This window comes from Candoia aspera, chromosome 1 (genome assembly GCF_035149785.1).
Source record: "Candoia aspera isolate rCanAsp1 chromosome 1, rCanAsp1.hap2, whole genome shotgun sequence".
Taxonomy (NCBI): domain Eukaryota; kingdom Metazoa; phylum Chordata; class Lepidosauria; order Squamata; family Boidae; genus Candoia; species Candoia aspera.
In genome coordinates, this window is record NC_086153.1 from 198,736,623 (window position 1) to 198,759,123 (window position 22,501).

General features: G+C 41.0%; 1 protein-coding gene across 2 annotated transcripts in view; it reads right to left on the reverse strand.

The window, feature by feature from the left end:
* The window catches only part of PSMD14 (proteasome 26S subunit, non-ATPase 14), a 59,469-nt gene extending 44,325 nt beyond the window's left edge, over positions 1–15,144 (reverse strand). Inside the window, exons 1-4 of one of the 2 annotated variants that reach the window (XM_063318299.1) lie at positions 15,017–15,144; positions 11,087–11,142; positions 7,252–7,331; positions 5,654–5,706 (exon numbers count right to left, since the gene is read on the reverse strand). In XM_063318299.1, coding sequence (XP_063174369.1) covers positions 5,654–5,701 — 48 coding nt within the window. In that variant the 5' untranslated portion in view covers positions 5,702–5,706; positions 7,252–7,331; positions 11,087–11,142; positions 15,017–15,144. The remainder of the gene's footprint in view (positions 1–5,653; positions 5,707–7,251; positions 7,332–11,086; positions 11,143–15,016) is intronic. The other variant, XM_063318300.1, reaches the window with a different exon arrangement.
* Between the last annotated feature and the right edge of the window lie 7,357 nt (positions 15,145–22,501).

The window sequence follows — 22,501 nt, forward strand, 5'->3', positions numbered from 1 at the left end:
AGAGTCTCTGAAAGCAAGCTTAATATACTTGTCTTGAACTATTAAAAGAAACATTTAGGTCTTTTAAGAGATCACTATTAGATAATCCAAAATGAAATTAAATCACAGGGTTAACCTCCACATATATTATACTAGTAGTAGGTTCAACAAGATTTTTAGATCAGTGGCAGGTCTTTTAAGTGCTACAGGTTTTATCAATTCTACAGCATCAAGCAGTGCAGTGCTTGAAACCTCTTTCAGAGTGACAGTTTTCAAGTGCCATGTACAATGCCCTAATCTGGAAGTGTCCCAACTAACCCATCTGATCAACAGTTTCACAGATGGAAGCACTTGATGGCTAATTGGCAAGCCGATTATTCAAACAAAATAGCTATTTGCAATTCTTGCCTCTTGATTTCCAGTAGAAGTGCTAACACGGCTAAGAGACAGGTCACCCCTCCTCCATGCTCATTTTTAAAACAAATGGTCTACCTTTCTAGCTGTTCCCACCGGGTACCGTTTAAAGCATCCAACTGAAGTTGCAGTAAGCAAGTGTGGCAAGATGAAGTGTTCTGTATCGAAGGACAGACTTTGCTGGCGTTTCAGTTACTCTTTTTGAGGGCTGTATACAGTGTTACTCTGGGTTATTTACCCACCCACATCATCATGTCACCAGCTGTCAGTGCTATTGTGCACTCGAAATGACATTTTAAAATTCAGAAGAGGAAATGCAGCAAGAACACTTAATTTAAATTTACCAGATAACATTGGTAAATTCTGAACCCCTGCTGAGCACACGGCAATTGTACAGCTATCTCCTCTCTCTCGCATGCTTTGTGTACATTATGGATACTAGCAAATGTAAGAATAAGGGGTTGGTTCTAATACTGCTCACTATAAAGGTTATGAACAAGCAAGCGTACCTATTTCTGCTATTTGGGAAATGAGAATTATCTGCTCTTTTGCATGTTTGTTGCAAGAAAACAAAGTATAGTGCATCTTTTACAACCTTGACATAAAAAGCTACAATCCATGAAATCATTTTCAGTTCTTCAAAAATTTAGCCATACTCTACCTTCACTAATATACACTTTAATGCCAGAAAAAGTGCAAACAACTGCTGTTGTTGAAAAGACTGTTAACCCTTTTCTCCGGGAAGTGATAGTCATATTCCAATGAAGGGTCCATTCCAGAATCAAAGTTCTGAAAACTTAGTTGCAAGCAAACTATGAATTAAACAAATACTTGGATATGTTTAACCTCTTCCCCTGGGGCACAGAAAAAGAGAGAAGAAACTTGAGGGTGCCCACTTCTAAAGCTTGAACGCACAGGTCTTCAACTGGTAATTAGGAATACTTAGTGGGTCAGAACCAGGAGCAGCAAATTATATCCACGTTTAGTCTAAAGGCGGGCCCTGAATAAAAATCGCTTAAAACTGCTACTCAAGGCACCCACTTAAGATGCAGCGGCCACAGCATTAGCCCCCAATCCAAAGGGCATCACAAAAATATCTGGGTGGCCTCAAAAATCATACAACAAGCCAGATTTTTACTTCTATATGCCTCCTTGAAGCAGACAGGTAGGGCAGAAAATGGCACTAAATCGTATGTTCAGACCTTTTATCAGTCTTCTATATCAGTGCAGTTTTTTTCAATGTTCTTAGGTATACTGTCTGTTTCCATGCAACGGTGGGAATTCTTTGCTACAGAAAGCAAACTGCTTTCAAAAACCAAGGGAATTTCAAGGGTAGTTCGGGGCTAATTCTAAAGAAGTATGCTGGGTGTTGGAATTGTTTACCTAGACTATTTTCATAATTACGCAATGGTTTAGATAAAACTGCTTTTAAAATGTAGAAGTATGTAAACATAGGCCACCCCAACTGACTAGCTGTGAGAAAATATTTCATATTCAAGTCAATCATGGGCATAGGAACCTCATTCTCATCTTTAAGTGGGATATGCATTCAATCACTATGTACATTATATCTACGGCAAAATATAGAGTTTATAACCAGCCAACCTATGTTCGACTTAAAAGATAGTAATTTTAACACATCACACATACAGAACTTCATTCCACATGATGTATTGTTTTTCATGAAGAAAAGTTCCAAACATTGTGAACATTTTATCACCAACATGTATTCCAGTATGGGGAAACGGAATAATACATGATAACTGATGTTAAAACACTCTGGCAGATAAAGCCATTGACTCATTTTACATTCAAAAGTAAAGAAAGTATTTGAATGTGGATTTGTTATAATAGCAAATAATTCATATGTAACCAATTGCACTTTTATCACAAAGCAATCTCATAGGAGAGTCTATGTATCACTGGTAGTTCTGCAAGGTCCCATCATATAAGGGTAGCTGGCATGTATAATCATGACTGCAACTTTCAAACTGTTGAAATCCTACCAATTACAGCAGCCACTTGCCTATATCTAATCATGACATAAAATGTAAAAATGTCTTCAGGGTGAGCTCAATTCCTGATAATTGCATCCATGTTTTTTTCTTGGCAGAATTGCAGAAATGATTCGCCTAGGCTTTTTTCTATGTTTTTTTTCAAAATCCCAGTTGAGCAAAGAGCCCTAGATTCTCAGGTGGTGCCCTACAGAAATGCTAGCCAGGCCAACCGCTGCTTAGCTTCCAAGTTCAACTAGTAAGATACTAAAGTCCCCAGACAGATCTAGTCATAATGCAAATTAACAATCCTATAGGTGATGATGGAGTCCAAATCTGAGCCTGGATATAATTAGGTATACGAGACTCAAAATCTAGAGAAACTTTCACATGTAAATTGTAATATTTTAATATTCATGATATGGAATCTTATAACAATGGCATTTGTTCTAGCATCTATCTCCACTTACAGAAAAGGGGTGTTATTTTTCTAATTTCTCTTTCCTCTTGGGGCTTTCTGTACCACATGCCACCACCATTTCCCTGTTGAATCCTCTGACTGTTCAGAATAGATTTTAGAAGGCAGGGGCATTCACAAGTAGAAATGCCTCAGAATTTTGTGATTTTCCAAAGGTCTTCTATTCAGCTTTTAGTTTAAAACATACCTTCAACATCTCTGCAAGCAAGACTTTTATCTCAGGTTATCAAAGACTCATTTTTACAGTACTTCACTTCCATCTCAGAAACTTCCACACATTAATAATATTCTATGTCTAAGAAAATACTGCAGATTGCATTCTTTAGGGCCCTTCTGCTCACGGAAAGACTTTCGATTTAGTGGAGGCCTCTGCTAACAGAAGCTGGAAATGACAATTTCCTCTACTGTCTATAAGCCCCCAAATCTGGCCTCAAATGTCTGAGACCCTCCAGAACGGCATGAGACATAGCATGGAGAGAAACTGTAAAAAATGTTCTTCATTTTTGTTTGAAAGGATTTAATGCCTTGCAGTCAGTGGAAGGACAACATCTATTTGGATCAGAGGGCTCCAGCCAAGCAGTGTTTGGTCTTTCATGTTAAAAGCATGTTTACATGCAAGTTACCTCTAGATTCCTACCTACCTGGACAAATTGGACTAGCTTCAAGTCTTGGACAATCCATCCTTATACAAATGTGTCACTCATAATGAGACAGCAGATTACGTTAATTATGCTGTCATTACTCCGATCTCCATTAACTGCTACCAATTTTCTTGCTGATTTTAAAAATCTGTTGTCTTATTTATCACAAAGTTGCACTATCAAAATAGGTCCCCACAGCAGACAAAAAACAGCAGAGTTGAGGCTTTTTTCCTCTAGTGTTTGTCCTGCACAGTTGCAGAGTCCACTTATTATTTGCGCTACGTTTACCTAGTTCTTACAAGAAAGCTATCAGTGCATGATGCAACAAGAGATTTTGCAGAGTGGTATGCTGATTAGGACTGAAAGGAAGGGACTGGCCCAAGGTCATTCACTTGGCTTTCATGCCTAGGGGAGGATTAGAACCTGGGTCTCCTCACTCCTAGTCTAGCACCTTAACCACTATCCCATGCTGGGTCACAAGAACAAAACAACAATAAATATATTAAATTCAGCATGTGTCTCTTTTCCTAATTTTCTGGCTCAGAAGAAAAACTACAATAATTATCAATCTCTTATTGTGTTAAAGAATGAGGCTCATGAGAAATGTTCCAAATGCATAGTGTTAAAAATGTACTTTTAAACAGCATTTACTGAGAAGGACCTGGAAGAAAGTGCAAAATGCAAATACTTGCTATAAAGTTAACTTTTAAAAGAAAAGTACTGTCTTGGTAATATCCTCATGCTCTGGATTAGTTGCACAATCATCTAAACTAATAGAATAGCCCTAACAGCTTAGTGAAATATTCCATTTCAGGGAGAAAAATAATGTCTGTGTCTTAAGTTACCTTGTATTAAAGCAGCAAGTCTATCATTTAAAATATGGAGGGACATAAATGCAGCTCGCAGTATGAAGTCAAAAGGAAAAGAGTTTTACATTTGGCTCCTCAGCCATTAGGAAGCAAAAAGAATACCTTCATCTGTAAATCTTGCTCATGCATTAAGGTCTTCAGAAGTACATTGATAGTTCTGAGTATCAGTGAAAGAAATATATTATGCATGTGCAAAACAGCAGGCCTTCTCTGTGGTGGCACTTTTACTCTGGAATGTCTTCACAATAGAGAGATAATTTGTTTTCCTTTCAGTGTCAGATCTAAACACTCCTTTTTGCTCAGGCATTTTACATTTACATTAAAAAACACACCAAAACGCTCATTAGGTTACTTGCTGGCTGAATAGTTCTGATGATTTTTATTTACAATTTTATTACTACTGTATATTGTGCTTTAAAATATTATGCATACTAACCATAAAGCTGGTTTATAAATTTAAAAAACAACAAGAAATCTAGCATTAATAAAGTCAATATTGCTATTTGATAAAATGGCTCTCATCTATCTCTTTTTAAACCAGTGGGCAGTAGTTGCATAAACATCCATGAGCATCTTTCCCAAGTACTGTTAATATGGGTAAGTTAATACCATGATTAAAACTGCCATTTCTGTAGATAGAAGAAAGATTAATCTGGGTGACAGGGTGAAAAAGATGGAGCATTCTATAGCTGGATCCAATGCTGTGATTATGTTCTATTGCTAAGGTTCTTCCTGTGGGAGAATCTCTTTAATATCTTGCAAACCTGATCCAAAGAGCTAGAAGATACTCTGGGGCAGATCTGGGATCCCACTTTGAGGTAGTAGAGCAGAAGTGACAGTCCTGTGGCAGGGGCACGGGTACATGAATGAGATTTGAGAATAACACCTGCTGACTAATTCTGGAAGATTTTGTTTAGGTTTGAATTTTCCAGCACCTGATGGATCAGAATATACAATAATATATGACAAATGAAAAGATCTTGCTTCTTGATAAAGTGAGCAAGTATAAGTTCTGTTTGGAAACTTAAATTAAAGCCAGCGACAAACTTTGAGGTGAGGGAGGACATTGCTGTGTTTTGTTACAGCAAACCTACAGGTACTCTTCTACAATAGGGCAAATAAGCTCATCAAAAATAGATAACAATGCTTCCTTTTCTGCACTTATTATACACACAATTTCTGTTCTAATTCCTCAAATGGTTATTTTTCCAGAGAGGGACATGATTTAAGTTTGTAACTTAAACTTGGAAAAAGGTTTTTGGCAAGCTGGATACTAACCTGTCCTAGACCAGGCATTCCTCCTCCAAGTCGTAGAAGTCGATCCATATTTCCTGAAGAAAGAAACAAACAGATAGCATACCTAGGTTCTAATGTGTTTACTAAACTGTTCTCCATAAAATTCACCTTCAGTCACTCATTATGTCAAAAATATTGGTCGTAATTACAACACAACATCAGACTTCCTGTTAATTAACACCACATATTAATTCAAGAAGCTGTCTTCCATACTAATTAACAACTGTACTTTAAGCGTACTGATTTTGGGTTATCCCCAGTTTTAAAAAAGACAAGCTTTTTTGTTTAACTCCTTTTTTATTGCAAAAATCATTTATTTCCTCCTCTGATCCCACCTACCCCCAGAAAGCATCTGCACAGCAAACTAAAGAAAACTCAACACCAGCAGATTAATTTCCTTCAATTTATCCAGAACACATCAATATAAAAATAATTCAAAAGTGAAGATTTTTAACATCCTCATTAGTAAGTTCTGTGCTAATTAACTTACAGCTTGTCAGTTAGCATCAAAACTGCATGTGAAAGACACTGAGCAGATTAGATTTCTGAATTAGCATCAAAAGCTTTTTTTAATGAACTCATTACACCAAAAGAACACCATAAAGTAAACATTAAATGCCTTTAGTTAAAATATTAAGGGCTACATAGTTGTTGTATATATATCATTAAATATGAAATACTGTGGAAAGAAAATGAATCAAACTGGCGTTTGTTATATTGCTTTAATAGTAAAATATTTTAACATGCAACATACTAATATGACTGGGAACATCTTTAATACTATTAGCATATCACCAAGTGCAGACTTCTGGATGTTACTGAATAAAAACGTCCAGCGTTCCTCACTAAGACTGTGCAAGTGACTTAAAGGAGCATTTCACTCAAATTATTTGAACAGTCCAAATCTTCACCACTGTTGGAGCTGCAGTTTACCAACATCTGGCAGGTCATTCGTTCCCACCTGAGGTCTTGACTGAATACTAATATTCAACTGGGCTGTGCAAAACCTTTAGGAGGTGCCTCTGAGCAGACAGAAGTCGCTCGGCATGCACATGCAAGCAGACAGCCAGGGCAGCTTCTAAAGCAAAAGATGTAGCTGCTGCTACAAATCAAGAAGTGCTTTGCATGAATACACAACTTTAATGTAGTGAGCAGGATGGCCTGAAGTTCTAGGTTAATATTTTCATTTCTATCTGCATGCTGCCCTCTGTATCTTCAATCCTTACATTATGTTTAACTGTAGCCAGTCAAAAACAAAAACTGAAAAATACTAAATGCTTCCCTGAAGTTAAAATTAAAACAAAACAAAACTATTCAGAATTATAATCATGCCCACAGGGCACAATCCAAAAGAATTCTCACAACTTTTAATTAAAGTTAATTATCTCAAGATCATCATCAAGGATCCAATTAATATAAGGTGAATATTCCTGTAATAGATCAATCAATAAAGGTTAATTTTTCTTCATAACACATGAGCTGAGCTGAGACTGAACACACAAATAGTTCCACTTCTAAGTAGAAGTGCCATGAACATCTAAGGAAATCATTTCATGTATTTAATTTTACACTGTACTCACCTGGTTTTCAGCTTTTTTCAGCAATGTTGCTCCAGTTCTTGGCTGAGCCTCCAAGTTTAGATGTCAGGTGAAACTCTTACCTAAATATAAGTAACAATTATTCAATATACCTTAAGAATTCCTTTAAATACTGAAACCCCATTTCAACTCTAAACAAACTTTTAAAATATAAGAACGTTCTATTAAAAAAGGTGACAGAAACTCTACTTAATTCTCTATTTTCTTCACAAAATATCAGCCTGATCTAGCTTTAATCATACCTAGGGCTCATCCATACTTCCTCCTTTCCCCATTGCAAAGAAAAGATGCTCCACTAATTATATGTTAAAGACAAGAGTCCATGATTTTGTCTTCAGCAAACCCCCCCCCCCCCGCTCACTGCAAAGACAGCCTCCATTCATAGTTTTTTTCCCCCCTTCTGCCTCAAAAATGCTGTTTTTCCACCCCTCAGTTGGGCTGCGTGGTCTAACAGCAAATTGTTCCAAGGTAAGCTTAGTGTGGGGGCTTGTCCTGTTTTACCAGCCACCTGAGGCTACTGCAGACACCTCCCCCCCCCCCTGAGTTCCTGGCCATTAACTTTTTAGCAGCAGGAGAATCAGGGCTCTCATACAATGCTGAAAAGTCCCCTCTCCCTTGCTAATTTTTGGGCAGCAGTAGGGGCAAGGGAAGGAAGGAAAGCTTTTCTTTTCCATACCAGTTCTCTCAGCAACAAAAACCAGTTCTCACCACCACCACCCCGAAGGGAAAATGGGTAAGTGGGTCTTCTGCAGTCACTTCTCCAATCTCTGTGAAACTTAGAGAACTGGAAGCAAATACTGTAAGCCAGTCTCCCTGCTTTTCCTGCTTGGGAGAAGGGGGCTAGGAAGCAGGTCTTTTGGTGCTGGCTGCCTTGTGTATAAAAAGATACGCTTCTCCCAAGAGGTTCTGCGGTACTGCAAGAGGGCCACCTGCAGAGATGCTTCCCTTATAGTAAAGTTGCTCCCATCTTAGGATGGGACCTAAGCCTGCAGGACCTAAGCCTCAAGGAGCTTTTTAAGTGTATATCCAGCAATCACTTAATACACCACTAAGATACAACAAGGTATCACATATCCATCAGTCTTACCAGTTGACTGCTGGACATATATGGTATATATAAAAAGCTAGCTCCTGGCGCACTGCTGGCATAACTAGCAGCCTTGTGAGGCAGCCATAGTGAAACTACCTACAGCTCCCTGGCAGCACTGCCAGCAGCCCTGTGAGGAAACCACAGGTAGCTTCACCATGGCTCTGCCTGCAGAAGAGCAGCTGGTAGCCCCATGGGGGAGCTATACAGAGGGCTCTTTCACTGGCGCCTATGGGCACAGCTTTACTTAGAAGTGCCTCTTTGACTCCACTTCCCTTCCCCTGTAGGAAGGAAAGTGGCTCTTTGGCCTCCACTGTTAGGGGAAATGAGTCCTGTTGGTGCCAGGAGACCTGGCACTGGAAAGAGCTTCCCTTCCTTCTCTTCTTCTATGGAGTGTGGGAGGGGGAGGTAAAAGAAGTGGTGGGGAATGGCTCCTTTGCTGCCAATTCTCCAAATCCCAGGGAATGATCAGCAGTAGACCCACCAATAGGTCAACTGAAACTTTAATGCATTCAATGATTTTGTGAAACTGAAGATTTTTTTTTCTTTGTGCAATAGAAATTACCTGAAATAAATTACATTAATTTCTTTTTATCATAAAATTGAGCTCAACATAAAGGAAAATTCTGTTTTGTGCATATTAGACATCTCAGACAATGTTAACAAGGATAGTACATAAGTGGGTTGCTGCTAGAGATTCAATTTTAAACCTGAAATATTAATTCATGTATCTGTTCTTGCCCTACTATTGTCACACTTTGGGCTGAAATACTAGTACTGTTAACACAACATTAGAACAATCATTGCCGATTAAGTATACTGTGTTCCGCTTAGTTATATCCGCAGCATTCAGAGTCGTCAAAAACTGGATCTTTCATGCATGGGGGATAGTTAAAGAGAATTATTATATAACACTGAAAGGTCAAATCTATCCCTGACTGCAGCAACAGATTGTTCACTTATATGAATTATTACCATCTGAATTACATTTCTCAAGAAATGTCAAGACAGGATTTTCAAGCAGACTTTTAAAAGTTGTTTTGTCCAGACTTTGCTTTCTTTTCTGGTTTTTTTCCCCCAATGTAAAATGGTTAATTTAAGTTTAAGAAAATAATGTATGTTTTTCTCTTTTCTTCTTAATTAGTTTAATCCAATGAAATATCTTAGATATATTGCAGAAAGCTATTACCCAGAATGCAGAAGAATAAGATGATGATGATGAAAAAGATGATGTGAGCTATTTCATCTTGGAATTAGGTCTCTTAATACATGCTATAGATCAAACTTAACGAAATAAACTTTTTTTTACATCTCAGACTATCACATTATAGGTGCTAACGAACAAATTTGATTCAACTTGGCAAATTAAGTTAGAGCTGTTTATTTAAGAAACACAGGCTATCCTTTGTATCAATAGGTGGAAAATTCAGCCAAGCTATCTCTACAATAATATTTGCATGCTGAACCGATCTGGCAAATACCATACTTACCAAAATCAAATTTATAAATTAAAATCAGCATATTAAAACTGTTAAGAAATTTGTTTTGTGGACAATTTAGGACTGAGTTTCCATACATGGAAAAACAGTTGTCAGAAGAAACATTAAGTGTTAGCATTCTGTCCTCCATTCAATTAAGAGTTACACATAAATGGATATAGCACTCAATCCACATTTCTATATAGATTCTCATTTGCTGGATTCTCTCCTAGCACATCGTAATGTGGAAGATTTTGGCTTAATAGCTGTTTGAAGCCAGCCAGATATGCTTCACTCAGGAAACTAAGGTTAAGCAAAGCATGGCTTGGGGCAAAACATAAAAAATATGAATGTGTATTTAGACTGTTTGCTGGGTTCTGACTTAGCATGTTATGTGAATCCCATTGCTATGGTTGGTAAAACTTGGTTTATGATTTACCAAGTTATGTGAACCCAAGAAATACTGTTGGGAGTATTTGCAGGCTACAGTGGAAGGTCATACAGATGAACTAGAGTCACTTATGTGAGATGGGCGGCTATTACATGACTCTGCAATTCATCTCTACAGCCAAGATAATTGTAGATCAGCGTCCATTCTAAACAGTGGATGATAATCAACTTTCCTTAGCTATCTAGAACGCTTGCACAGTTTTAAATGTTGAAAGGCATTTTATATTTCCACATGGACAAACTTTTACAGATAATGCTGTTGAACTGTCAAAAATTAATAGCTGATGAGTATGAGCACCAAGAACTATCCACAAGCAGGACTTCCTAATTATCTTAAGCTTTCTACATTGTACATTTCCAGTTTTCATTCTTCATCCAGTTAAAATCTCCCAATTAACTTTAACACTTATTAGGTAGAGTTTCCTGTGTCAGACCCTACAAGACTGAGTTCTCTGAAAGAACGTTGCACAAATGACCTCCAAGTGTATTTTTTCAAAAATAATCTCCAGAGTCAGGTATACATCTGACACAGACAGCTAGTGACAGGTAATTTTGGCGGCCAAATTTCGCTTTACTTCCCTCTTTAATTTCTTAATTTTGCTCCTTGTTTGTTCAGAGATAAATTAAAACACATGCTTGCTATAGTAGGAAATGCAAATAAAAACCCTGAGGTAATTCATTGTACTTTGTTTACTACATTGAAATCAGAGAACTTTATACAGATATATAAATAGAAATCACTATGTCACAAAACATTTTGGTTTTGTGCAAATGTGAGTAACAGAAGAACTGCTTTTTTTACCTGTACTAAATCACTGAGATGGGACAAGCTTCACGTAAACATACTCCAAACAGTAACTGAAACTTAAATTAATACAATATATAATTGAATGTATATTAAAACAAAGCCAATTGTAAGTCAGTTTTTAAAAATTAAAGTATAGGTAGTCCTTGCTTAACAATGGCAATTGGGACCCGAATTTCCATTGCTAAGCCATGAGGTCGTAAAACATGGTGTCACATGACCACATTGCTTAGAGACAACAATCCTGGCAGTCTCCATTGCCATCATTAAGTGAAGATCACAGGTCATTATGTAAGGACCTCCTCATGACTTCCAACCAGCTTCCCACAAGCAAAGTCAATGGGGAAGCCGGCAGGAAGTCGCAAGTCCCAGGCAGCTTGCAAGCAGGCCAGCAGGTGGCTGCTGTTGGGTAGCTGTTGCAGGATCCCTGGAATCTCATACTCTGTAGCTGGGCTCCTTGGGAGAAAAAGTGGCGCGAGTGGGAGCAACTTACAGGAGTGGCTAGCAACCTTCCCTGCTGGCTTCCCCATTGACTTTGCTTGTGGGAAGCCGGCAGGGAAGGCTGCAAATGGTTATCACGTAACTGCAGGATGCCGTATCCATCATAAGTGTGAGCTGGTTGCCAAGTGCCCAGATCGCGATCATGGGACCGCAGGAGTGCTGGGACAGCTGGAACTTTTAAGGACTGATCGTAAGTACCACTCGTTCAGTGCTGTTGTAAGTTTGAACAGTTGCTGAACAAATGGTTGTTGACCGAAGACCACCTGTATACATACAGGGCAAGATACTTCATGCAAAAAGACAGAAAATGGAAATGCCTTGTTTTTAAACCCTTCAACTCTATCTGTACATCTGTAAAGCTGCACCTGCATTTTTGCATTCAAATCTGCTTTTTATAGCAGAAGCACAGAAGAATTAACAGAAATTATAATGGAGCTAAATATTTTTGTCACAGCAACAAAACCAAAAGCATCAAACAGCTTTCTTGGCAAGAATAACTTCTGAGATATAACTAGTGAAAAATACTATCTATTAAAACATGCTAAATGTACTACAGGTAGTCCTCGTGTTACAACCATTTGTTCAGCAACCATTTGAAGTTACGGCAGCACTGAATGAATGGTACTGACACCTGGCCCCCCAAATTATGGCTGTTGCAGCACCCCCATGATCACATGATCAAAAATTGGGCACTTGGCAGTCTGCCCACATTCACGACCACAGGGGTGCTTCAACTCACTTCACTTGCCTATCTCCCCGTCTCTGTATTTTAGACCCCCGGCACTCCATGGTCCCTGCTGCCCTGTGCTCCGCCGCCCTCTTCTTGCTCCCACTGCTGCCCAAGAACACCTGGCCTGGCCCTTTGCGAGGCAGCTGCTTTCTTCCCAAGGTCATGCATGGCAGTTTCCTTGCAAGACAGCCTTGTGTGGCCAGCAGCTGCCTCGTGAAGGACCAGGCCAGGCACACTTCATCAGCAACAGGACATAGAACACAGCGAAGGTCAGCTGGGGCGGCGAAGGGCAGGGTGGCTGGGGCTTTCCAGGGAGGCTGCGGCTTTGCACCACAGTGCTGGGTCTGGCTGGGGCTTCCTGGGGCAGCTGCAGCTTCATGCCGCACTGCGGCTCAGGGGCTTCTTGCAGCCCCAGAGCCACTGTGTGCCAAAAAGCCCCTGAGCTGCAGCGCGGCAAGCAGCCTCAGAGCTGTGTGGTTCCCGGGCTGCTTGCCACCCCGCAAGGCAGGGTGCAGGATGGCCAAAAGGAAAGAGAGGTGGCGGGGGGGGGGAATAGACAGTTGGGGGAGTTGAAGGGGAAGCAGTCCCTTACTGTCAGGAACTAGGCCAAGAACCATGCTGAACCAATATCTCCAACTCTAGTTCTTTATTGTTCTTGCCATATAGACAGAATCTTGCCAGATGAAAACTACTCAACTGATCTAATGGGAAATAACCTAGAAGGGTTCTAGGGCGGAGCTACCTTGAACCTGTTAACCTTCCCAGCAACAGTGTCCAGGCTGCGAAGCCTGTTATCTGTCTGGAATGTGTTCTCTCCCTGAGAACCAGCGGCAGCGCTGGAATCCACCACATCTACCTTGGAAGAACCAAGGCTTGGGGCTGGGAGGGACCAAACTGTGAATGGCTTAGATTGGGGTGGATCCTCGGCTAACAACCGGTGGGATTCACTTAATGACAGTAACAGGGAATGCTGTCGCTAAGCGATGTGGTCATGTGATGCCAAGTTTTATGACTGCATCGCTTTGCAATGGAAATTCTGGTCCCAATTGCCATCATAACTCGAGGACTACCTGTATACTGAACCTGTAGAAGCTGGAAACAAATATGGGGCTAGTTAACTTTGCCTTCTTTTATGCCAGCCTATGATTTCCTCAAAACATTTACAAAACAAATGTTAACATTATTAAAATTTATAGACCATCCAATTCCCAACAACTCTGGGTAGTTCACAAGTAAACATTAAAAGGAATAAAACAATATAATAATAAACAAGAACAAGGAATAAAAGAGCAAACTAGACAGGAGTAAAAACAAATCCACCTAAACGGGCCTTTAATCACTCTCACCAAAGCCTAGCTGAAGAGCCAGGTTTTCAAGGCTCTTCAAAATTCCTACAGGGTGGGGCCATCTGGACCTGGGGGGGGGGGGCTAATTTCGGAGAACAGGCACCAGGAAAGAGAAGGCATGCTTCTGGGAACCCAACTGATGGCATTAAGTGAAGGAACCTGAAGTGTGCCAACCCTGCTGAATCAAATTCACCAGGCCCTATGCAATGTAGCACTTGATAGGTAATGATCAACACCTTGAATTGCAGCCAGAAACAAACTGGCAACCAGTGCAGCTCGCAAACTAGGAGTGTTACATGGGCATATTGAGGCATGCCCATGCCACTGCATTCTGGACCAGTTGAAGCTTCTGGACGGTCTTCAGGAGTTGCCCCACGTACAGCACATTGCAGTAGTCAAGCTGTGAGTGACTGTCTGAGGGGCCTCCAGATCTAGGAAGGGGCATAACTGGCACACCAGATGAAGCAGTGCAAAGGCCTTCCTGGCCACAGCTACCAACTGCTCATCAAGCAGGAGCTATGAGACCAGGAAGGCCCCCCAGAATGTTTTCGTTTTGGGTTCCAAAAATTCATGAGGAACAGGCAGCATAGTCAAGTGAGGTGCACCGAGCTGCTCAACATCGGAAGAGTTACTCCAAAGCCGCTTGAGCTCAGAGATCTTTTTGGCTACAAGACAAGAGCAGCTGCCGTTTTTGCAGTGATCGCATCACTCCGGCTTCGAAGGGGCCCAACCTTATAAGAAGACTTCCCAACCTCAAAACAACGTTAATCGTATTGAGGCTGGGAGCGCAACCCTGCTTGCGCGCTCAAAGTTAGCTCCCAATGAATTCAGGAAACTCGCTAGTGCCTTAAGATACAGAGCGGCAACCTCAGCCTGGTTTTATGCCAGGCGCCTCTTAACTCAGCCGCGCCAGGAGGACTTTAGAAGCTCAGCTTCGTACTGGAGATTCCTCTGCACCGAAGTTCCCCCAAACAGGCAGGCAGGGGCGCAGGTCAAGATAAGGCGCCTTTCGGGGAAAAGCTCCGTCCAGCTGAACTTTATTTCCTCGCAACCCCCGTGAAGTTGCAGGCGTCTTTTCACGGAAGGCCTCTCGCTCCTGGGATTCTCTCAGGTTGTTACTGAAAGGGGACCTTAAAGGTGCCGGTCTCCTCAGCAAGTCTTACTCCCGAACAAGCGTGGGGGAGGAAATAACCAGTGGCCACCCGACAAAAAGGGGCCGCCCGTGCCCCGCCTGGAGACAACCCCTCCGAGCTCTTGCACCGAGCCGGACCGGCTCCCTTCTCCTACCAGCAGAGCCCAGCGGTCGCGCTCCCACCTCCCGGGCGCTTGCGTGGATGGCACGCGGCCTACCTGTGGCCGTTGAATTCCCACTTCGCCTCGCCCCACCCGACACCTTCCGCTCCGCCGGGCCGCGATGAATCAGCCCGATTCATTCAAACCCGGTGTAGTGTCCCAGGTCCCCGGAAGCACTTCCGGGGCCAAAGAGCGACACCCGCACCTACTACAGTCCCGTCTTCCGCTGCCGCGTTGGCAGCCAATCGTGTACTCGAGCTCGGAATCCTAGCAACGAGTTGTCCCGCCCACTTAGTCCTCCCCTTCTGTACAGTACAGTGTAAGAAATGCCTATCGTTGGTTGAGCTTTTCTCGCGCCGCGCGCTTGAGTTGCTTTTCTGAAGCCCTTGTGATTCAGCCTGAGAAGGCTGTTAGCTTTGGGCCTGTGCTCGGTCCGGTTTTGGTTCTGGGTACGCAGCACTTTTCCACTGGATGTTAAAGAAGGTGACATTCCTGGAATCCTAAACGCAGTAGGACTGCGAGCCTTGATGCATTGCATTTGCTAAGATCAATTATAGTGATTTACACGTGGTGCCATTTTTTTCTTTCCTTTATAGAAATGCTGCCCTTGAAAATTGGTATTGTCAGCATGGAAAAGTGATGGAGGTGAAACGGCCCTTAGGGAAACACCACAGACTGGGGGTGTTCCATAGTGGATGCTTTTATGATTAATGCAGGTGTTTTATTTCACTGCACAGGGCAGAAGCAGGATCTCAAGGAATTATATGTAGCATGTGAGTGCACCTCAGCCTTCCTCAAACTGGTCCATTGGGGGAGAGTTCTGTCATTTGGAGCAAACAAGGTAAGTGGAACTTGCAGTTCAGGAAGTCCAAACAGGTGGTGGAAGTCTGATGCCTACTGTACAACACAAAACACATCATGTAAGAAAATCTTTGAATTATCTTTCAGCTTCCTGGCAGGCTGTATTTTTTATTGGGTCATAAATCGTGCTAAGAGTGTATTTAGAACACCACTGATGAGAATTAAATTACCTTGAAAATACAGCTTCACTTTCTGGCACTTATAGCAAGGTGCCTGAAGTTTCTGCCTTTCATAACAAAAGGTCTGTTCTGTGTCTGTGCTGTACGGATTGGATTGACTGGGAACCGAGCCAATATTTCTTTCTATTGAGAAGACAGTTTGTAACTTGTGCAGCGCTATTATGAGATCCCAGTGTTTTGCCCAGATAATCATCTTGATATCGCAGCCCCTTGCAGGTGCAAGAATCTACACCCCACGCTCACTCGCCAGACAAGGGCTTCTTATTCTTAATGGATGGAGCAATTCCAAGGCACAAATTGATTTGCGTACCAAGCTGCTGCTTCCTTTGAGGTAAAGGAGCATCTATAGACATACCAGAAGCTATGGATCTGAGTTAATGTTTTCAAGTATTTATGCCTCACATTTTCTTCAGCTTTTAACATAATTATTCACATTCTCTGCCACCATATTTATTGGCAATAGGGAGGGCATATGAAATATTTACAGAAATAATGTATTCCATCTTCTACATGTACAGGCAATCCTTTATGTATTTATTCAACAGTACATTTCAGTGTGTTCAGTCTGATGAATCCCAGTTAAGTTTGTTTACACAGAATTACAGCACTAGTCTTATACTTCAAGATGTGTATGATGGTAAAATTCATAATGGCTAACGCTTATACACCATGTGAATATTCAAATATGTATGCTAAAAGCCCTATCGCACTAAAGTAGAGGTAAGCATTTCCAGGTTTCCAAATAAGCAGATTCACATCTAAAACATTTCAACAGCTATTTTCCTCTTCATTTTGTCTGTTTTAAAAAGACTTTAAAATTGTATTAAAAGGGCAGAGCAGAATTTTTAACTGTGAATTAATTAGGGTTCATTATCTCTGGGTTGCAAAAATCTAGTGGCCACTAGGTGGCAGCAAATTTAGGAGTTCCATTATCTCTTTCCTGCCATCTAATGGTTGTCCAGGCTTTTGCTGTAGATATATGGCCCTGCCTTAAAAAGTTCATAATTAGGATATGGAAGCATAAATAATAGGGTTGAAAGGGACCCTCCAGTCCAGGCCTGCACAATTTCTAGAGGGGAAAGGGCCACATTGATAAAAAGAATTGTGGGACACAAAGGAATACCTGGCATGTTGATCAGCTGTTCGGTGACCAGCAGTGCAGAGGCAGCACTGGCACTGGTGGCATTGGTGAGGCATTGTAGGCGCTCAGCAGCATGTCTTTTGAGGTACTGTAGTGGTGGCAGATCCTTCCTGGTGGTTTGACATTCGGCAGCAGTGGATTTATTGAAGTTTTGAAAAATGCCAGCGAGGTGCACAAGGTTGCTTGGCGGTCTGCGGTCTGTATGTTGTGCAGGCCTGCTTTACAGTCCAACCCCCTGGTCAGCAGAGGAATCAAAACTGAAGCACCTTAGACCAGTGTTTCTTGACCTCAGCAGCTTGAAGATGTATGAACTTCAACTCCCAGAATTCCCCAGCCACATCTTAAAGTTGCTGAGGCTGAGAAACACTGCCTTACACAGATGGCTGTCTAGCCTCTGGTTCAATGCATGCATGGAAGGGGCAATTGCACCTCAAAGGGCAATTGGTTGCACTGTTAAACTTTATTTATTTATTAAATTTATATAGCCATCCATCTCACTGCTTTAACTCTGGGTGATTTACATTACTAGAGGAACAGTCTGTCCAAAGCAGAACAGAATGGACTTTTTTCCTTTGTTTTGGGAATAATACATGGGTTGGTGCAGACTAAAATTCTATTTGCCTTTTTTTGCAGCCGTACACTGCTGGCTCATACTCAGTTTGCAATCAACTACTATTCCAAGATCTTTTTCACAAGTACCATTATTGATAAAGGAATCCCTGGTCTTATTCCTATTTCTTTTTGTTTCCTGATGAACAGATTTGCACTTATTCCTGTTGAATTTAATTCATCTACTTTCTGGCCATTTCTTCCACCTATTAGCATCAAGGTTTTCATGTTTTTAGAGTCTTAGCTGTCCCACCCAACTTTGTATCTTCTGTGAATCTGATAAGCATTCCTTCCACCTCTTTACCCCAATCATTAAATACTGCAGAATAGAGGACTCGGTATTGATTCTTGTGGCATCCCACTTGAAACTTTTCTCTAGTTTGAGGAGAGACTATTGATTAAAACTCTTTCAGGAGGATATTCAAGCTAGCTATGTATCCATCTAATTGGCATGCCAGTCACACTTCATTAGCTTATTAATTACCATATCATGGGATACTTTGTGAAGTGCCTTGCTGAAGTCAAAGTATATTTTATCTATAGTATTCCCACAATCTGTTAAGGAAGTTACTTGATTTAAAAGTGAGATAAGGTGACCCTGCAAGATTTATTCTTGACAAATGCTTGTTGACTTCTAGTTATCATCACACTGTTTTTTAGGTGTTTATAAGCACCTGATCTCTTTATGAGCCACTCTAGAATCTTCCCTTGTATCAAAGCCAGATAGATAGGTTGCTGGACCTTCCTTTCCCCTCTTTGAAGAGAGGGGAAAGGCTTATTCTCCTCCAGTCAATTGTTCTCCAGGATTTCTGAAAGATCATGTATAGGAGTTTGGCAAGACCATCTGCTAGTTGTTCTGGTACCCCAGGATGCAATTCATCTGGTCCTGGAGATTTAAACTAATTCAGAGAGGTATTCCCCAACCCCTTTTCCATCCGTCTCAAGCTTTACATTTGTCTCCTTGTCCTGGCTTTCACAACTGCTTGATCTTGTGGAACACACATTCTTTGGTCAGAAAAGTCTAAACCAAAATAGAAGCTTTTTCATTGTTATTATTTGTTTTCTTAATTGAGCAGCTGGAATACTGATTCTTTTGTTTTCCTGACACTGATTCTACAGTTTGGAGCTTCTAGACTGTACTCTTCCTTTTTGACCTGGCCATCTTCCCATTTCTTGTATGTATTCTTTTTTTCTTTTCCGATATTCATGAAGCTTTCTGTGTATCCACATAGGGTTTTTTTTGCTGCCTCAATTTTTCATGGAATTGTTTGCAGTTATGCTTTTATTGTGTCCTTCTTTATGCATTCTGATCCATCTTGAGATCCTTTCCCCATTAGCTTCTGCTATCATGGCAGTGGCATTTGCAGAAGGAGTAGGGTGGGTGGGCTGAGGGAGGCAGAATGGGAAAAGTAGTGTTGTGCCATTGCAATGCAAGCCCTATCCCTTTTGTCTGGCTGTTGTGATGTCACATGCATGTCCCAAAGGGGTGGAGCTAGTGGTGTTATGGCATCTCTTTTTGACAGAAGCAGCAAGATCCTGGGGATGCCCATGTGTCCTACTTATTATTGTTCTGAGCTTATTAAAATCTGATTTTTTTGAAGTCCAAGATATGCTCAGATTTGGTTTCTCTTCAAATGAAGAACTCCAGCATTGTTACTTTCTCTTTCTACTTTCTCAACTATGTCTTCCCTATTGATGAGTATCAAATCAAGAACACCTGATTGTCAGGTCAAGGATAGTTGATCAATCAGCTGATAGCCAGTGAGAGGATTCTAGGCTAGGGACACTTTTGCACAATTGAAATTGGCTTGATATGGTAGGGATACATGGACTTGCTCTCCTGGATAAGTGGAAAGGCCCCTCCACAGTCCAAAAATCTGTATCCAGTGACAATCTGCCAGATGCATCTGGGAAGATTACAAGCAGAGTATCATGGTGATAGCCATCTGTGATGATCCTGGCTGCTGACATGGCTACTGCCAAAACTATTTTGGGTGATAGCCAGCAAAGCTTTCCTGGAAAACAGCCAGCAAAGCTGGTTCATTTCACACTCTCTCTATATGTTATCTGGCAACTAAACCTAACTCTCCTACTCCATTAACAATAGCTTGGACAATTTCCTCTAAATACAAATAAATTATTAGTCCTAGAACCTAGACAAACTACCCAGAAGATACGTAAATCAAATATTCCATCTTCTTGGGGGTTCTCAGTACAAAGGGAAATAAGCTAGTTACCTGACTCTGGCAGCTATTATTTGCTCAGTTGTAATTGATTCTAACTGGGACCTTAAGGTTCTGTGTCCCTGAAAGGAAAATAGTTTTCCCCCTAAATAATTTATTTTTAAAATGGGAAGGTTGAGAAGGATTTGCTGTGAATAAAATTACGGAGACAGGTGAGGTTTTTTCTGTCCAATTTTCTTTGGGAGACTCATCTTAAGTGCAGGTGTCTTTTCCCTTCAACTAGATATAGTTTTTATGAAGAGTATAGAGTATATTTTTTTTCTATGACTAATCTCCCCAGCGTGGTGTCCTCTCTGGACTTATTGGCCTGCAGTGTTACAGTTTCCAGCTATGGACACTTGCTTTTATTCTTTGGCTATCCCTCTTCTTTTTTTTCTTTTTCTTTTAATATAATTTTTATTAATGAATTTTTTTTACAAAGTTAAAAGCTACAAAAAATTAAAAAGAAAAGAGAAAAAAGAGAAAAAGATATAAAAAGAAAAATTGGAAAGATAGAAGAAAAAGTGAGCAACAATATAGATAAGAAAAGAGAAAGAAAAAAAGAAAAAAGTATTTTAAAAAATGACCTGATCTTCTTTGCAGAAGTTAAAAACATAGTTAATACTGTTTCCACCCTCCCAAATTACATAACATAGTTCTCTTCTTCCCATATACAGCCTTCTTTAATCAATAAATCCTGAAATTACCAGTTCATTTTTATCCATTTTCAACAAAAAAAAATCCATAAAGGGTTTCCAGTCTTTTATTTATTTATTTATTTATTTATAATCATATGGCATAGCAGTTCAGTGTTCATGCTGTTTTTTCTTGTTGGAAATCCTTGTGAGGTCCAGCAGCCAGATGTGTAGACTATTTAGCCATGACCAAGTCATGTTGCCCAGAGTGCGCCATGAGGAGGCTAGTCTACATTGCACCGAGCTGGGCTGAGAGAGAGGGACTGGCCCAAGGTCACCCAGCCGGCTTTCATGCCTAAGGCAGGACTAGAACTCACAGACTCCTGGTTTCTAGCCCAGCACCTTAACCACTAGACCAAACTGGCTCTCTCCAGTCTTTTATAAAAGTTGTTATTGCTCCTTCCCTAATCAAACAAGTCAATTTAGCCACTTCTGCAAGTTCTGCCATCTTCACAATCCATTCCTCCATTTGGCTATCCCTCTTCTTGAAATGACACTCGGCTTATTTCCCTGATATGACTGAAGGCAGGCTGGTGATATAAACTGCTATGCAGCATGATCTTGGAATGTACATCTTCTTTTTAACACAAAGAAGAAAGCTGGAATGAACAAGAAAATGAAAAAGGTTTATTGGCAGAAGAACCTACTCCCCTCCTGATGTTGCAGAATTCCAGCCCTACCAGCTCAACAGTAAGATGGGAGTGGAGAACCTGGCTCTAAGTTGCCCCCCACCCCCCATGCTGGAAAATGGCACATTTTTGCAAGATGTGGTGACTACAGAATCTTCAGAATAAAAGTGCGTTGGACACTTCCTCACTGAGACAAGCATTGCTTTCTGTTGCTGGAAGCAGCAAGATGCTGTTTAGAGTTTCCTTTCCAGAAGGTGTATATGCATAGGGATATTTTCAGGTTTAAATAGCTTTTTGAATACCTAATTCTCTCTCCCGAGAGAGGATGCCATCATCCCTAAGGAAAAGCAGCCATTTCCAGCGCTTCAAAGGCAGCACCATATTTGCTGGTACATAGAGATAGCCTTTCCTTGCTCGTGCTGCTTCAAGGAACTCGGCCTTTGCTGTGGTGACAAGAATTGCTGCCAGTATAATACTGCTCTGTCTCTTTCTGCTCGCTTCTGCATTTTATGGAACCAGGTGTTTGGCAGTATGGAAAGCAGGAAAGCTGTGCAGATTATGGCCTGGGAATACTGTAAGACAAAGCAAGCACCACGCTGATTGGGGTAACATACAGATTGCCAGGACCTAGCAATGTGCTATAACTAATGAACTGATTAAGTTGGAAAAAAAGGCTTGTACGTAGGAAAAAAGAAGAAAAAGAAAAACACCAAGGAACAGGACAGTGAAGGTAATGATGAAGGGGCACTAAGGAGAAGACAAGTAATGCAGTTCAATAGGAACAACTCTATTGAATGCTCTACCTTCAGTTATTTCTAAAACATGATGTGGTTCACCCACTATAGCCACTTTGGCAAGCTTTTCTCCCATCCTAGGGCTGAAAGGAAATTATTTGTCATAAATCATGCTGCTGTCCCCAGTGTGCCCTTAATGCATCTGGAATCGGGCTGAGCTTACTGTTATCTATGCAGCTCTATGGCACAATGCTGGGAGGGCAGTGATTGGTGGTCTCCCTGGCTGAAATTCCAGTCGTGTCTGATGTCGCCAACCATGGGGAAAGCTGCCACCTATTGCCGTGCAGAAAGTGGGTCAGAGCAGTGTTTGTATGTTTTGGGTGTTCCATCTAATGAATTATTTTCTGATTTTTCACCCCAGGATTGTTGATTTATAAACCATTAGATGGGAGCAAAGTGTTAGCGTTTCCTC